The sequence below is a fragment of the Chrysochloris asiatica genome, unplaced genomic scaffold (assembly GCF_000296735.1).
Source record: "Chrysochloris asiatica unplaced genomic scaffold, ChrAsi1.0 scaffold00025, whole genome shotgun sequence".
Taxonomy (NCBI): Eukaryota; Metazoa; Chordata; class Mammalia; order Afrosoricida; family Chrysochloridae; genus Chrysochloris; species Chrysochloris asiatica.
The window spans coordinates 13,950,200-13,966,328 of record NW_006408543.1 but is presented as its reverse complement, the minus strand read 5'-3'; the positions used below and the strand labels follow the sequence as shown (position 1 = coordinate 13,966,328).

General features: G+C 39.4%; 1 protein-coding gene across 1 annotated transcript in view; it reads left to right on the top strand.

The window, feature by feature from the left end:
* The window catches only part of PPP4R4 (protein phosphatase 4, regulatory subunit 4), a 158,336-nt gene that overhangs the window by 125,407 nt on the left and 16,800 nt on the right, over positions 1-16,129 (top strand). Inside the window, 4 exon segments of the mRNA XM_006839624.1 lie at positions 654-801; positions 5,772-5,916; positions 11,145-11,186; positions 11,289-11,363. Of these exon segments, the coding sequence (XP_006839687.1) occupies positions 654-801; positions 5,772-5,916; positions 11,145-11,186; positions 11,289-11,363 (410 nt within the window).

Below are 16,129 nucleotides of genomic sequence, written 5' to 3'. Positions count from 1 at the left end.
GTCTATTTTCATTTCATTTTACTTTCATTAGCAAAACCTCACATTTATTCCCTAAAAGAAGATTCCATTTGTTTTTAGATATTAAGAATTTTCTTCTGAATATTTAAGTAAGGAGGCAATTATCCTTTGAATATTGACCTCAATTCTTGTTAATAATACTGTATTTACATATTACTTTATTTGATTTAAAATAACTTTATTGAAGCTAGAGCAAGGAACGGTTCATTAAAAAAAAAGTTTGAATTCTAGCTATGCCATTAATTCAGAGTTTCATTATCTTTGTAAAGAGGGATAACTGTATTTCTTCCATTGTATTGTTTTTTAGGGTTGGATGAGATAAGATGTGTTAAATTACCAAGCATACAATAGACGATTAAAAGATAATAGGTAATAGTCATTCAATAGTTAAACATTTGTGGAATTGAATGTAATGTTAATAAGAAAGTGCAACAAGTATGTAAAAGAAGTTTTGCATGTTTAAGAGATGTCAGTAATTGTGTCTATAAATCTGGGATATATAATATGAACTTTTTCTCTTATGCTAAAATTGTGGTTATGAGTAAACCCGTCTTGGGTTTTAGATGCCTGATTTTGTCATGTCATTTCATGGAGGACAAATGAAATTGATTAACAATTTTTATTGTTGTTTTTAGAACTGGGTCAAGGAAAAAGTTATTGGAATAGACTTCGATTTTTGGATACCTGTGAATTTATTATAGAGATCTTTTCCAAGTCATTTTTCTGTAAATACTTCTTTCTACCTACTATTGAACTGACACACGATCCAGTAGCAAATGTGAGGTATGGTACTAACCCAAGAAAATATTTGAAAACATTTTGGGTTTTTTGGTATATTTACTATAGTGAAAATATTCAACATCTTTCCCTGATTTAAAAATCAAACGAATTTATACTTGCTTTGAAATTCTAAGCAGTCTTCATTGATGGGTTTCAGTAAGACTTAGAAACAGTCTTCCAACACTGTCTCAGATGTTTGTTTTTATTTTAGTTGAGAGAGCATTATGTCTAAGTCAGATTGGCAAGAGTCTCCTGCCATGTGGGTACATACAGTGGTGTCAGGAGAAGTTGAGTAATGAGTTATCCAAGACTAAGGAAAAAAGATGACTTAACACAGTGGCAGCAACAATGGATTGTTTCAAACATAGGAACAAGTGTGAGGATGGTGCAGGACCGGGCAGTGCTTTGCTCTGGTGTACACAGGGTCACTATGATTCAGAACCAACTCGATGGTGCCTAACAGCAACAGCAAAGAAAAGAAGTCAGCAGCATGTTACTTCAAAGATGGCTTGGTGAGCATCTGTCCATTTCTGAGTCAGAACCGAGTCAGCAGCACTTAATAACAACAACAAATCTCTGGACAGAAGCCGGTCAGCTTTGAAGTCTTGTATAGCTTTTTCCTATGTTCACTGGCATTATGTGTTTTGAAATTTAGCTAATGTTGATTGAATTTGATTCATTAGCTATTAAGTTTGATGGAAGAGATCTGAAAATGACTTGCTTGAAAAATGTACATAAAAATACATATATTTTATACTTTTTCCCCTCCCAAAATAAGCATATTGTCTAAGAGTTATTTACATATCTCATAATGGGCATTTTAAACCCTCAGCCTTAGTGTGGGCTAAGCTCTGTTGCTGTGCCAAACAGGAAGCACTCGGCTCTGTAGGGAATAAAGATGCCAAAGACTCCCTAACCAAAACCCCCCAGGCCCCTGGCTGCATTTACACGTTGTGGCTGCATCGAGTATTATACTGTATGAAATATGGACCTGTTTTATTAACAACATGGTAAATGTCTCATGGTCAGCAGTTTGAGACTACCAGCTGTTCCATGAGAGAAAGATGAGGCTTTCTGCTCCCGTAAAGATTTACAGCCTCGGAAACCCTGTACAGGGTCACTATGAGTCAGAACCAACTCCACGGCACATAACAACAACAACAAACGTTACATTACTTTTAACATGAAGAGTTGGCAAGGCAGTAAGCTAGCATAGATTGTCCCCGTCTTGCTGTTGAAATGATACCAAAAAGAATTGTCAAGATGGGCACTATTTAAGGGGAACGCATTTAGAGGCGGGTTTCACTTGTATTTTTAGTGTGAGAATATACGGAACATGCAGCTGGGTTCACTGTCTTATTTTTCATCAAAATTCCAAGTGCATCTTTTCTGGGCTATATAAATGAGAGGTAGAATTTCCTTGACTTGAGATTGATAGTATATTTAAATAAATTTGTTGATTCAGTAAAACCTGCAGAAGCTGGAACTTGTATAAGACAGAAACCTGCCAGAGAAGGAAAACTCAAAATTTCCCACTAATGGAGAATGATAAAAAAAAAGTGGTCAGACTGCTCCCTGTTAAAGATGGAAAACTTGTGAGACCTGGAAAACAAGGCCGTTCCATCGAGTTCTGGTTCTCATAGATTTCACTATAATCTACTGGACCACAAGATCAGTTTGAACTGCAAGGTCGGCAGTTCAAATTCACCAGCTGCTTTTCTGAAACCCGATACAGGGTCGCTATGCGGCAAAACTGACTCCACGGCACTTAACAACAACAGTCAACTAATGAGTCTGACCATATTGCTAAAATTTATAAGTTGGAGTTGAGATTCTAGAAAAGCAACTTCCAATGTGGTGAGTTATTATCAAGAAGCTGATAAAAATTCTTTGAAAGGAAATGAAACCATCCATCTCTCCTCAAGTGAATGTGATTAAAAGTGTTGGCTTGACTGAGACAGCAGACTGTAAAGTCCAAGTCAAATGCAGACTAATGGAACACCCCTCCATCAATATGGGGGAGTTGTTTTCCTTTGTTAAAGATTATTGTGCGCTTCCCATTCTGCTCCCTGGGAGATTCCCAGCAACACCATCTATCAGCGGTCGGTGGCTCCAAGAGCCCAGCTCTGGAGCTATGCACAGGTGGAATGAAAGGCCTCACAGCCAAGGATAATGACATCACCTACTGGGTACGAGGACTGTCTCTGGAGCCACACTGCCTGAGCTGAAACTCTAGCTCTACACTACCTGTGTGTCTTAGGGCAAGTTATAAAACCTCCCTGTGCTTTGATTTCTTTAGTCCCTATTCATAGGGTATTCTGAGGAATGAATATCTGAGGTAATATGCATGAGGAATTTAGCTGACCTGTCAGAATTTTACGGAGATACATCACTTCTATGCCTTGTGTTGCACCTGCTGAATGCTCGTTCTAGACCTGCCTTGGGTTATAAAGAATGGAGAATACCTCTATAGGTTGTGAAGTGTTTTTGTTGTTTCTCATGTTAACATTTAAATTCACTGAATCTACACAGTATCAAGGTTGGAAACAGATTGTTGGTATTCAAAAGAGCCTTTCGTTGGCTTCTAGAAATAAAAACAAAACAAAAAACACCTCGTTATTTTTCTTGTTAAGTGTCATAGCGATCCTGTATAGAGTTTCTGAGGAGCAGCTGGTGGATTTGAACCACCAACCTTGCAGTTAGTGGTCAAGTGCTTATCCTATAGTGCCACACTGTTGTTGTTAGGTGCCATCAAGTCGGTACCAACTCATAGCAACCCTATGCACAACAGAATGAAACACTGCCCGGTCCTGGGCCAACCTCACAATTCTTGCCACGCTTGAGCCCACTGATGCTGCCACTTTGCCAATCTATCTCGCTGGGGGTCTTCCTCTTTTTCTTTGACCCTCCACCTTACCAAACATGATATCCTTCTCCAGTGACTGGTCCCTCCTGATAATATGTCCAAAGTATGAGAGACGAAGTTTGGCCATCCTGGCCTCCGTGGAGCACTCTGGCTGCACTTCTTCCAACACAGACCTGTTGGTTCTTTTGGCAGTCCACGGCACTTTCACTATCCTCCTCCAACACCTTAACTCAAAGGCATCAATTCTTCCTTGGTCTTCCTTATTCACTGTCCAGCTTTTGTATGCATATGAGGTTATTGAAAATACCATGGCTTTGGTCAACGCACACCTTATTCCTCAAGCTGAAATCATTGCTTTTCAACACTTTAAAAAAGGTCTTGTGCAGCAGATTTTCCTAATGCAATACGACTTTTGATTTCTTGACTGCTGCTTGCGTGAGTGTTGATAGTTGATCCAAGAAGTCCTTGACAACTTCAATCTTTTTCTCTGATGAAAAGAATGTTGTTTATTGGTTCAATGGTGAGTATTTTTGTTTTCTTTACATTGAGATGCAATTCATACCGAAGCCTGTGCTCTTTGATCGTCATCAGTAAATATTTTAAGTCTTCTTCACTTTCAGCAAGCAAAGTTGTATCATCTGCATATCGCAGGTTGTCAATGAGTCTTCCTTCAATCCTGACGCCACATTTTTCTTCATATAACCCAGCTTTTTAGATTATTTGCTCAGAATACAGGTTGAATAAGTATGGTGAAAGAATACAACCTTGTCACCCACCTTTCTTCATTTTAAACCATTCAATGTTCCCACGTTCTGTTTGAACAGCTGCCTCTTGGTCCATGTACAGATTGCTCATGAGCACAATTAACTGTTCCGGAATACTCATACCTTTCCACTTTCCACTTCCAAAACTCAAACTCCTTTTTTCTATCACCTCAACTCCAATCCCTCAGCACATCCTGTTGTTTGCAAAATACATCCAGAATTCTACCGCTTCCCATTACCTCCACTGCTGCACTCTGGCTGGAGCCCCCATCATCCCTTGCCTGAAGTATTATAAGAACCCTCTCTGTGTCCTTCCTCCCGTCCTTGACCACCTACAGTCTCATGTTAACACAGTAGTCAGATCGTTTCAGGTAATTTCCCACCTTGGCTCAAAACCTTCCAGTAGCTTCTCACCGGGAGACAAAAAGCCAGAGGCTGGTCTGCGAGGCCCTGCTGGAGGTGGCCTCCTCCTGCCTCCTCCTGCCTCCTCCTTCAGTTGCAGCCACAGAGGCCGAGGTGCTGACTGGGGGCAACACCTGGTGCAAGCTCCCCCTACAGGGCTTTATCATGCTCTTTCCCGATGGTCTCTTTCCTGAATTTTCTTTAGGTCTTTGGTCAAATGTTACCTCAGTCAAAGACTTGGCTGGGCTCCTGATTGAAAACGGAAGTCCCTTCCCCTCTACTACTTGCCTTGTTGTTGTTGTGAAGTGTCGTCAAGTTGAATCTGACTCATAACGACACTAAATAGGGTTTCTGAGGAGCAGCTGGTGGGTTTGAACTGCCACCATTGTGGTTTTAGAGTCCAGTGCTGACCCTACAGTGTCACACCAGAAGTCTGTCCCTGCTTTATTTTTTCCACAGCGCTTACTGCTACCTGACAGACTATATGATTTATTTCTTTATTTTCTCTCTAAAATGTAAACTCCATGAAAAGAGAAAACTTTGTTAGCTTTATGTGCTGGTGCATCTCTGCACCCAAAATCATGTTGGGCACATAACAACCAAAATCCCACTGCCATCGAATCTGTTCTGACTCATAGTGACCCTAGACAACAGGGCAGAACTGCTCATTAGGCTATAAATCGTAGTGGGAGCAGACAGCCTCAGCTTTCTTATTCGGGTTGAGGAGTGGGTTTAAACGGCTGATCTTGTGGTTCGAAGCCCAGTGCTTAGCCCGTGACACTACCAAGTCTCCTTTGGTACATAATAAGCATTTATTCATATTGTTGCATGAATAAATGAACTCTCCGGCTAGCTAAAGCTTGGGTTTTCTTTCAATTTCCTATTATTGTTACTGCTAGTTTTTAAATGCACTCAAATAAAAGCTATTTCGTTTATTATAGAATGAAACTTTGCTACTTGTTGCCCAAAGTGAAAGCCACTCTAAAGATCCCTGCAGATAAGCATCTACTTCAGCAGTTAGAAATGTGTGTGAGAAAACTCCTATGTCAAGAAAAAGATAAAGATGTTCTGGCTATTGTCAAAAGGGTAAGTATCGCTCTTGCAATAGCTTTTAGATCGCGTGCATTAAGATGTAGAGTTAACTATAGCTGCACTGTTCCACCTGATAGGATAGCAATAAGCTACAGTGTTAACTTCCTTGCTGAGAGTGGTAAGGAGAAAAATGACTTGGTTAATGTGTGATATAACTGGCTATGAAAAGCATTTCTAAAGGGCACTTAGATGTTGAATTTTTATTGCTAGGCATAAAAGCTTCCGAAAGTTGTGCTTGACACATGTTATTGTCTTGCTAAGTGCCTGTGAGTCAGTTCTAACTCATAGCAACCCTGTATAGGGTTTCCGAGGCTTTAAATCTGTGCAAGGGCAGAAAGCCTCATCTTTCTTTTGCCAAGTGGCTGGTGAGCTTGAACTGCCTCTGCCTCATGGTTCGCAGTCCATTGCTTATCCTACAGAGCCAATGTGCTCCCATGTTAGGTGAGCACTCAATAAATCCTGCTCAACAATTTGTGAATACGTTATTCATTAGTGAATACGTTATTCGCCAGACCTTAGTTATAAGTGATTATACAGTTCAGTACAACTTTGTTGGTGAAACTTGGAAGATGCTCAAAGTGACTTCAGCAGTCTGTTTGGCCTAACCATGTGAAGGTGTCCACCAGTCTTCATCTAGTTCTTTGGCTATGAATGTGTCCCATTTCAACAATGTGACAGTGTGTCTATGATGTTTGTTTGTTTTGTTTCAGCTTGTCATCTTAGTGTATGAATTGGGAGTGTGAAAACCTAAAATAGTAAAAATTTAGGTCAGTGAGGTCAAACCTTAAAATAATTTAAGTGTCTTTAAAAGCTCTGTATATTTAAGCTATAACTATAAAAAGGTTGGTAGAACTGCAAGGTCAGCAGTTCAAACTCACCAGCCACTCCTCAGAAACCCTCTGCAGGGATGCTATCAGTTGGAAACAACTCGATAGCACTTAACAACAACAACAACAACAGCAACAATACTTTTTGTAAGATTAAATCAAGTGATTATTTTTGTGAATCTGAATGTCAGTTTCATAGTTGACACCCTATTTTATGCAAATAACACACATTATAATTTTTTGCAAACACAGTTCACTCACCTTTTAGTTTCCTATGCACACTGCGTGTTATATGTGTGGATGCATTACTTACTTTGGTGTATTATTTGTGAAACATATGGTATTTGTAGTGAGAGACATTACTATTTTAAATAACATTGATGGCATTTGTTACACTTGTGAACACCATTCTTTTTTTTCTCATCCCTACAATCATTGGCATGTTACATAAGACTCAATAGAAGCTTTTTAATGAAATGCTTTGAATTTAGCATTAATTAGTATAATTTTATTTTACTAAAATATGAATTCCTCTTTCAGTAAGTGAAATAACCAGCAATACTCAGCCTGGACATGCATCTAAATTTAAAAGCATGACATGAAGGTTTAGGTGTGTGGGAGTGCATATATGTGAGAGGTCTTCAGAAAGTTTGTGGGAATTGGAATAAGAAGATAATGAAATTTTTCATGTACTTTTTGAAATATATATGGATACACATACACACACACCTCCACCTGTTACTTACAGATGTTATATTACAGAAGTTATATTATCCATCTGTTATATTACAGAAGTTCATGTTGCTGTCCTGGTATATCACTATAGGATAAGCACTGGATTGCTAACCACAAGGTGGGTGGATCAAACTCACCAGCTGCTCCTTAACCACAGGGTTGCTGTGAGTTGGAACTGACTCGATAGCACTTATAACAACATGTTGTTAGATGCTGTTGAGTCGGTTCTGACTCACAGCAACTCTATGCACAACAGAATGAAACACTGCCCAGTCCTGCTCCATCTCACAATTGTTGTTACGTCTCAGCCCATTGCTGCTGCCACTGTGTCAGTTTATCTTGTTGGGGTCTTCCTTTGTTTTGCCAGCCCTCCACTTTACCAAGTATGATGTCCTTTCCCAGGGACTGGTCCCGTCTCATAACATGTCTGAAGTATAAGAAACAAAGTCTCACCATCCTGGCTACTAAGGAGCATTCTGGCTGTACTTCTTCCAACACAGATGAGATGTATTGTTCTTCTGACAGTCCATGATACTTTTAATATTCTTCTCCAACACCATAACTCCAATGCATCAATTTTTCTATGGTCTTCCTTATTCATTGTCCAACTTTCACATGCATTTTAAAAATACCATGGCCTGGGTCAGGTACACCTTAGTCTTCAAACTGACATCTTTACTCTTGAACACTTTAAAGGAGGCTCGTGCAACAGATTTCCTAATGTAATATGTCGTCTAATTTCTTGACTGCTACTTCTATGCGTGTTGATTGTATATCCAAGCAAAATGAAATCTTGGACAACTTTAATCTTTTCTCTATTTATCAAGCTGTTATTTATTGGTCCAATTGTGAGAATTTTTGTTTTGTCAGCATTGAGGTGTAATCCATACCAAAGTCCTCTTTGCTTTCAGCAAGCAAGCAAGGTTGTATCATCTGAGTCTTCCTCCAATCCTGATGCCACATTCTTCATATAATCCAACTTCTCGGACTACTTGCTCAGCCTAGAGATTGAAAGACTATGATGAAAGGATACAGCCCTGATTTTAAACCATTCATTATCCCCTTATTCTTTTCTAACAACTGCTTTGTGGTCTATACACAGGTTCCTCATGAGTAAAATTAAGTGTTCTGAAATACTCATTTTTTGCAGTGCTATCCAGAGCTAGTCATGGTCCACACAGAAGAAAGTCTCTGCATAGTCAATAAAGCACAAGTAAACATCTTTTTGGTATGGTTTGCTTTCAGCCAAGGTCCATCTGACATCAGCAGTGACATCCCTAGTAGTCCCATGTCCTTCTATGTATCTGATCAGCTCTTTTACCGCCTCATTTCTCAAAGTCACAGTAGCTTCACTTGGCTCAAGAGTAAGTTTCCAGTTCTTTTCTGACATTCATGCTCTTCCCTTTTGGATTTCTCACTCCAGGTTTTGCACATTTCTTTGCACTACTCTATCTATCTTCTTGAGCTGCCCTCTGACATTTTCTGTTCAGCTCTTTAACTTCCCATTTCTTCCAGTCACTTTAACTTCTTTCCATTCAAGGGTAAATTTCAGAGTCACTTCTGACATCCATTTTGGTCTTTCTTTCTTTGTTGTTGTTAAGTGCTGTTGAGTCAGTACTGGCCCATAGCAACCCTGTACAGGGTTTCCAAGGAGTGACTGGTGATCTTGAACCTTGCAGTTCAAACCGACCTTACAGTCGAGCTATTAATCTACAGCACCACACCGGGACTCCGGTTTTCCTTTTAGATATATGGATATTCTGCTATCACAGACAGCATTGTACTTTAAGATAGATCTTGAAATATTCTTTTTGACAGTGAAAATGTGATGCAGTTACTCTTGAGTTTGTGGTTTGCAGCATAGTAAAGCATCTGATTGTCTTGATTCAGTATGACCAGTCCCAGTCCACTTCAGCTAAGTAATTCCTAGGATATTGGTCCTTATGTGTTCCATTTCGCTTTTGAAGACTCCCAATTCTCCTAGATTCATACTTCATAAATTCCATGTTCTGATTATTCATGGATGTTTGCAGCAGTTCCTTCTCATTTTGAGTTGTGCCCCATCAGCAAATGTAGGTCCCACAAGCTTTACTCCAGTCACATCATTGTGGTCAACTCTATTTTGAGGAGGCAGCTTTCCCCCAGTAATATTTTGGGTGCCTTCCAACCTGAGGGGCTCATCTTCCAGCACTGTCTCTGTCACTGATCAACTGCTAGTCTTCTGTTCATTTCCGGTACTATTTCTGACAATGTTAGCTGCTCTCATCAAGTTTTTAGTGGCTGGAAATTCAAAAATAGCCTGCCTCTCCTTCTTTCTAGTCTGCTTTAGTCTGGAAGCTCAGCTGACAGCTGTCCACCACGGGTGACCCTGGTATTGAAAATACCCATAGCACAGCAACACGCAAGCCACCACACTACAACTGATTGGCAGATGAGTTTTGAACAGAAGTTTATATCGTGGAGTTAACTTGTCAAAATAATACAGATGAGCGAGTTTGTTGTTTTACTGAAATAATTCAAGAGATACTTCAAGACAAACTTATAAGTAGGTACAATGATGATCTAATAAAAAAAAACGGGTGAGTTGGAATAGACTCCACAGCACATAACCACCACCACTACCATCGTCACCACCACCACAATCCATAATGGATCATTTTGGAGTACAACTCTTGTTCATGTAACAGCAGGAAGTCAAGTTGCCCTGGAAAATATTGTAGTGTAAAGTTTATGAAACTGAGGTATTGGTCTGGAAACTAAGGAAGCTACACAAAGCTTTCAGATAAAAAAAGGAATAGCTTACTTGCTACTGTTTTTAAAGGGGGAGTAATTATTTTTTAAAAAATGGTATTTATCATAACTATAAAATTTTAAATAAATTTTATGAATGAAAATAAAGCTTTACAGATACATTGTATTTGCAATGGGTACTTTGGGCTTATGAGTATATAACTAAACCATCTTGCATTTTGGCTATTACATTTATACCGTTAGGATGCTTTTGAGAAATATTTCCCAGTGTCAGAGACTGGGTCACAATAATTTGTGGACTTCTGGTGAGGCACTGTAGGACCAGCATTGGACTGTGAACCACAAGGTCAGCAATTCAAACCACCAGTTGCTTCTCGGAAACCGTATACAGGGTCACTGTGAGTCAGAACTGATTCAATGGCACTTAACAACAACAATGGTGCATTCTGAAATACAAGTTTTAAATTGAGAGACTACATTCAGAGCAAAGTCTTCCAATTGATCAGAGTAACCAAAATTTTCTATGGAAAGAAACTAAGTATTTTCTGCCAACTGATAGACTATAGCTTGCCTCAGATCAATTTTGCTAAAAATGAAGTTGTATTTCTAAAAATTTAGAAAAACTGATATTAGCAGCTATTAGAAACTGTTTAAATTGCCTGTGTTTAATATTTAAAATAGGCTTCTATCCTTATTTTTCTCAAGATTAAAAATCTTAAATGAATCCTCACATAATATATCGAGTTTGATTATGTATACAGCCTAGAATGGGAAGGGCCTTCAGAAGCTTCTCAGGTTAGCCTTCCACTGCCTGGTGCAGAAGTCTCCTCTGAGCTTTCCTTGGTAAAGGAATCGCTTTGAGAAATGACTGGGTTAGTTACCTGTAATAATTTTGAACTTTCTTTATAGACCGTATTAGAGTTGGACAGAATGGAAATGTCCATGAACGCTGTGAGTACACTCCTTTTACCACAGTTAAATTGAAAGAAATACTTAAAAATTGGCAGAAACTTATCACTTACATTTCCCAATTTTATTTTTAACTTTAAACAGTTTCAGAAAAAGTTTTATGAAAAAGATTTGTTGGATCAAGAGAAAGAAAGAGAAGAATTGCTTCTTTTGGAAATGGTATGTTGTTTTCCTATACATACACACACATGCACACACACAACCTTCAGTACTTTGCTCATGCTGTTGTTGTGTGCTGTTGGGTCAATTCCAACTTGTAGCAAGCGACCCTATATAGGGTTTCCGAGAACAACTGTCAGCTTTGTAGTTAGCAGCCCAGTGTTTATCCTACATTGCCTCAGAATCCTTCAATTTGCAACTCAAGGCTTGGACTTTTTCTTCAGTTTTTGCAGCTTGAGAAATGCTGAGCATATCTTCCCTTGTGGTTTTACACGTTTCATTGTTAATAGTTGACTTTGTTTACTCCAACAGCCGTTTGAAATCTTCTATTCACCTCTTTAATGTCATCATTTTTTCCATTCACTTCAAATAATGTATGTTGAAGGGCAAGCTTCAGGTCTCTTCTAACATACAGTTTTTGGTCTTTTCTTTTTTTCCTGTCCTTTGCTTTCTTCATGGTTTACACAAATCTATCCTACGATCTCCAGGGCGGTTGCTTCTCTCCCCAAGACCGGATTTTCCAACTACTCATCCTTCTTCCCTGTTTCTAATTTTTGCATTCCAATCATTGGTGTGATTTCTAATGCATCTTGATTGCATGTTTAATCAATTTGAGACTGCGGAAGTTGGTAAAAATCTTTAATTTCTAAATCTTTGGCTTTAGTGGTTGGTGCATACATTTGAATAATAGTTACATTAACTTAACTTCCTTGAAGGTGTGTGTATGGATATCACCCTATCACTGACAGCATCAGGACAGATTTTGAAATGGTTTTTTTTGATGATGAATGTGACACCATTCCTCTTCAGTTTGTCATTCCCAGAATGTTGTTGTAGTTAGCGGCATTGAATCAGTTCCGACTCAGACGTAACAGAACACAGCACCGCCCGGTCCTACACCAGCCTCACAATTGTCATATCTGAGTCCATTGTTGCAGCCAGTGTGTCAGTCCAGCTCGTTGGGGGTCTTCCTGCTTTTTGCAGACTCTCTACTTTACCAAGCACGATGTCCTTCTCCAGGGACTGGTCTCTCCTGACAACATGTCCAAACTATGAGGAACAAAATCTTACTATCCTGGCTTCTAAGGAAAATTCTGGTTGTACTTCTTCCAACACAGGATTGTTTGTTCTTCTGGCAGTCCATGATACTTTTAATATATCTTTTGCAACACCATAACTCAAATGCATCAATTCATTGTCTGACTTTCACTACATATGTTGTTGTTGTTGTATGCCGTGGAGTCGGTTCCAACTCATAGCGACAGTGTACAGGGTTTCCGAGGCTGTAAATCTTTACGGGAGCAGAAAGCCTCATCTTTCTCCCGCGGAACAGCTGGTAGTTTCACTACATATGAGGGGACTGAAAATACTATGGGTTGGATCAGGTCCACTTTAGTCCTCAAATTGGTATCTCTGATCTTTAACACTTTCAAGAGGTCTTTTGCAGCAGGTTCACGTAAGCAGTTGGTCGTTTGACTTCTTGACTGCTGCTTTCATGAGCACTGATTGTGAATTCAAGAAAAATGAAGTCTTCGACAACTGCAATCTTTTCTCCTTTTGTTGTTGCTATTGTTAAGTGCTGCCGAGTCGGCTCCAACTCACAGCGACCCTGTACAGTGTGTCCAAGGAGCGGCTGGTGTGTTTGAACCGCTGACCCTGTTGTTTAAAACCGACTTTACCGTCCAGTGTTTTATCCCACAGTGCCATACCAGGTCTCCTTTTATCATGATTTTATGAATTGGCCCAGTTGTGAGGATTTTTGTTTTCTTTCTATTGAGGTAAAATCCATACTGAAGGCTTTGATTATCATCTTTGCTTTCAGCAGGCAAGGCTGAGTTATCTACATGTTGTAGTATATATATCCTATAACTGTGTAATTCAAAATGGCCAAGCTCAGTCCATTTCAGCTCACTAATACCTAGGGAACCGGTTTCATTCACTTCATTTTGGAGCATTTATGCTTACAGTCATACTTCACACATTCCAATTGCTTATTATTAATGGATGTTTGCAGCGGTGCCTGCTCATTTTGAGTAGTGTCACATCAGCCTATGAAGATCCGGAAAGCTCTGCTCCGTTCGTGTCGTTAAGGTCTACACTAGATTGAGGAGGCAGCCTTTCAACTTGAGGCTCTCATCTTCTGTCACTATATCAAACAGCGTCCCACTGCTATTCATAAGGGCTTCGGTGGCCAGCTTCTTGGAAGCAGATTGGCAGGTTCCCCTTTGTAGTCCACCTATTAGTCTGGAAGCTTCATTGAAACGTGTCTCCTGCGGGTGACTTCCAGCATCAGAGTAACACGCCTGCCGTCAGAGTATCGTAAAATGAGTGGTTTGTAATGTTCTCATACTGTACTTTTTAGTATATATAGACTCTCTGGAGAAGACCCATTTCATTCTTAGTGATATCTGTTGTCCCCTCTTTCTTAAATTCTAGTTTTTTGGTGTCTCTAGAGATTATAACATACATTCCTAAGCTTTCACTGTCTATTTGTCATTAATATTGTATCTTTAGTATGTTGTTGTTAGGTGCCATTAAGTCGGTACCAACTCACAGTGACCCTATGCACAACAGAACAAAACACTGCCCAGTCCTGGGCCAACCTCACAATTGTTGCCACACTAGAGCCCACTGATGTTGCCACTCTGCCAATCCATCTTGCTGGGTCTCTTCCTCTTTTTCTCTGACCCTCCACCTTACCAAACATGATATCCTTCTCCAGAGACTGGTCCCTCCTGACAATATGTCCGAAGTATGAGAGACAAAGTTTGGCCATCCTGGCCTTCAAGGAGCACTCTGGCTGCACTTCTTCCAACACAGATCTGTTGGTTCTTTTGGCAGCCCATGGCACTTTGAATATTCTCCTCCAACACCATAACTCAAAAATATCAAGTCTTCTATGGTCTTCCTTATTCACTGTCCAGCTTTCGCATGCATATGAGGTTATTGAAAATACCATGGCTTGGGTCAGGTGCATCTTAGTCCTCAAGCTGCCATCTTTGCTCTTCAACACTTTAAAAAGGTCTTGTGCAGCAGATTTACCTAATGCAATTTACCTAATTTACCTAATGCAATTTACCTAATACGTCATTTGATTTCTTGACTGCTGCTTCCGTGAGTGTTGATAGTTGATCCAAGAAGAATGAAGTCCTTGACAACTTCAACCTTTTCTCCGTTGATAAGAATGTTGTTTATTGGTCCATCTTTAGAATGGCTACCTAAAATGATTATATTTACCATTATTATAACATCTTGACAACAATATGACAATACCTTCAGTTAACAATGATGTGTTCCTTTGCCCATGTTACACTTCTCTTTTATGTTACAGTTATAAGTTACATCTGTATGCATTAAAAAACCCCAACTTGTAATTTTTACAATAAGTTATCATGTGTCTTCATTCATTACTTAGGATCCACATTTCCCTCTTCTTTTCAACCGGAAGAACTTTCTTTACTAGTTCTTTTAGTGTAGGTCTCCTGGTGACAAATGTTCTTAGCTCTTCACTTATTTAAGATGTATTTCATATGCATTCCTGACAGTTAATCCTGACTGCAAATAAAATTCTGAATTCATAGCCTTTTTCTCTATGTATTTTAAGGATACGTTTCTATTTGTCTTTTGGCTTTCCTGCATCTAATGAAAAACTGCTATCACTTGGGTTGTTTTTCTTCTGTATGTAATATTGTTTTTCTCTGGCTATTTTCAAGATGCTTCTAGATCTTTTTGTTTTTACTGGTTTGATTTGTATGTGTTTAGATGTGGTTTTATTTTAATTCATCATATTTTGGGTTTGCTAATTCTCCTGACTCTGTAAAGGTTTGGCACTTCCCAAATTTGGGAAGCTTTGGCACACTCTTAGCTTAAACATATGTTCTGTCCCAGCCTCTGCTTCTGGGTCTCCCATTATGCATATGGTGGAACCTTTGATACTGCCCTACAGGATTCCGTCCTTTGGCGCCTCAGATGAAATCATTTTCCATGCCTCTGCCATTTCTTCTCTCATCTTCATTCTGCTATTGAGCTGATCTGGGGATTTTGTTCTTATTTCTGATATTTCTCAGTTCTAAAATTTCTTTTTGGTTCTTTTTTATATTTGTTACATTTCTGCTTAGAATTTTGGTAGTGTATGGTTAAAAACCTCTGAAAACCAAAGTGCATTATTTTTTGCATTCTTGTGAGACTTGGACTAGAGGCCAGGATTGCTGATGATTGTAGAGAATGCATTCCCACCCACTGCCCTCAAGTTGATTTCTGCTCATGGCAAAGCAGGTTTGTTTTTAGGAACATCTGACCTAAAACCAAGCCAAAAAGCAGAAAATAGACCCCCCCCCCCCCACACACACACACACAGAGAGAGGATCCTGATTTTGTAGTTAGGAACAGATGAGGACTTCAAAGACAGCTGTGATTAATATGATCATTAATAGAGAAAAAGATGGGGAAATGGATGACTGCTGTAAGACGCACCTAATAATATTTGATTTTCAGTTCTAGAATCTCCTCTTGATTCTTCTTTGTGTGGGGTTCAGTTTTCTGTAGAGATACTTCGTTGTGTCACCTGTGTGCGCGCATGTTTTTCTGGAGTTTACATATGCGAATGAAAAGAATGTATGTTCTCCACTTGTTGAGTGCAGTGTACTGTAATGTCTGGTCATTTGTTCAGAACATGTTATATGCATTGATTCCCGCCTCCCCCCCCCCATTGTTCTATTAGCACAGGGCTCCTGTGTATTGATAATGTTTTGTGTCTTGATCTAGGA